This window comes from Elephantulus edwardii, unplaced genomic scaffold (assembly GCF_000299155.1).
Source record: "Elephantulus edwardii isolate Elephantulus edwardi_28Jun2011 unplaced genomic scaffold, EleEdw1.0 scaffold00039, whole genome shotgun sequence".
Taxonomy (NCBI): Eukaryota; Metazoa; Chordata; class Mammalia; order Macroscelidea; family Macroscelididae; genus Elephantulus; species Elephantulus edwardii.
In genome coordinates, this window is record NW_006399789.1 from 4122156 (window position 1) to 4123858 (window position 1703).

The 1703-nt window shown below is 39.8% G+C and overlaps 1 protein-coding gene across 1 annotated transcript in view; it reads right to left on the bottom strand.

Annotated features, from left to right (window-relative positions):
* The window catches only part of ECT2L (epithelial cell transforming sequence 2 oncogene-like), a 128400-nt gene that overhangs the window by 36126 nt on the left and 90571 nt on the right, over window positions 1-1703 (bottom strand). The window contains exon 11 of the mRNA XM_006885001.1: window positions 842-945. Coding sequence (XP_006885063.1) covers window positions 842-945 — 104 coding nt within the window. The remainder of the gene's footprint in view (window positions 1-841; window positions 946-1703) is intronic.

The following is a 1703-nucleotide window of genomic DNA, read 5'->3' on the forward strand; positions in this document are numbered from 1 at the left end:
CTTGGAGGCAAGGATTCTGGGGCTTCGTCTGACATACTTTGGACATGTTGTAAGGAGGGACCCGTCCTTGGAGAGGGACATCATGCTTGGTAGGGTAGAGGGACAGTGCAGGAGGGGAAGACCCTCTGTGAGGTGGATTGATTCAGTGACTAGGGTAATCGGGATGGGTGTGTCAGAGGCCATGCTATTGGCACAGGATAGAGCAGGGTTTAGGGCTGTTGTACATAGGGTCGCTATGAGTCGCAAATGACTCGACAGCACATAACAACAAAAACAAACTATGCATCTGGAAGTTGGACAATGAATAAGGAAGACTGAAGATTCTGTGCCTCTGAACTGTGGTGTTGGTGAAGAGTGTTGCATTTCTCATGGACTGCCAAAAGAACAAAGAAACCTGTCTTGGGGCACGTGCATGCAGTCAGAGTGTTCTTCAGAGGCAAGAATAGTGACAATTCCTGTCACATATTTAAAACATGTTCTCAGGAGGGGCACACTCTTGGAAAAGACATAAAGTAAAGGGTCAGTGAAGGAGAGGAAGACCCTCAAAGAGATGGACTAACACTGTGACTGCAGCAACGGGCCTAACCATAATAGTGACTATGAGATGACATAGATGGGTTCACAGGTTCCTGTGAGTCCAAGCCAACTCAGCAATACCTGATAGCAACAAGAATACTACTACTTGGAGCCAAACTCTATTGAGTAGCTGTTTATAAAAACCAATGTGATTTCTTGAGGAATTGTTCACTTAAAGGGATAAACAAATGAAGAAAACAATAAAGGCAAGTGCCAAAATTTGAGTTGTAACTTTTTTGTTTGCTTTCTTCAAAGAAACACTTACAGAATTTTCTTCTGACAGCTCCATCAATCCATCAACCAGAGCCTGCACAATTTCCTGGTGATTCAAGATGTTGACCATACTCATCGTGTCAAACATAAACTCTCCTGTAAACATGAGGTCACATACCCTGTGAGTAATGTGTGTCAGAAATGTGGTCAAAAAGAAAAGCACTCAGTCCTCACAGTTACTTTTTAATAGATAAGAATGCAAAGGATAAATAAGACTGAAATTTTTATTATGTTAATAAAGATTATCTACTATGATAACAATAACAAAAGGAACAAATAGGACAAAACATGCAGTATATCAAAGGTACCCTACCCTGGAAGAACTGAGTTTAGAATAAAATCTGTAAAACTGGCCGCAAATGAAAAAAGTCCACTTGCAAGTCATTCCAGCTCATAGCAACCCTGGAGGACAAAGTGGAAAGACCTCACAGCCTTTTGAGAACGTAAATCCTTATGGAAAAAAGACCAGAAGCCTCTTAATGGTTAGCAGCTTACCAAGGCTTCCACAATAAGGAAAAAACATGTGTAAAGGAGCCATTTCAGTTTAGGTTTTAGATTCTCAAACTCACCAAACAGTTCTCTACATCCCTCTTCATCTTTATGATCAATTTTAAAATATTTTAAATATATAGGAAATAGCATATAGATCTAAATATTCAGACATCTTTTAATTCTATTAAAGTTACGTTACAGTTTAAGCAATATGCATTTATTTGAAAACTATTTTCTTCCACTTGATTTCTCATTGCTTACATGTAGTTATTGTTGTTGTTGTTGTTGTTATGTGCCGTCGAGTCGCCTGCGACTCATAGTGACCCTATGTACAACAGCCCTAAACTCCACTCTGTCCTGTG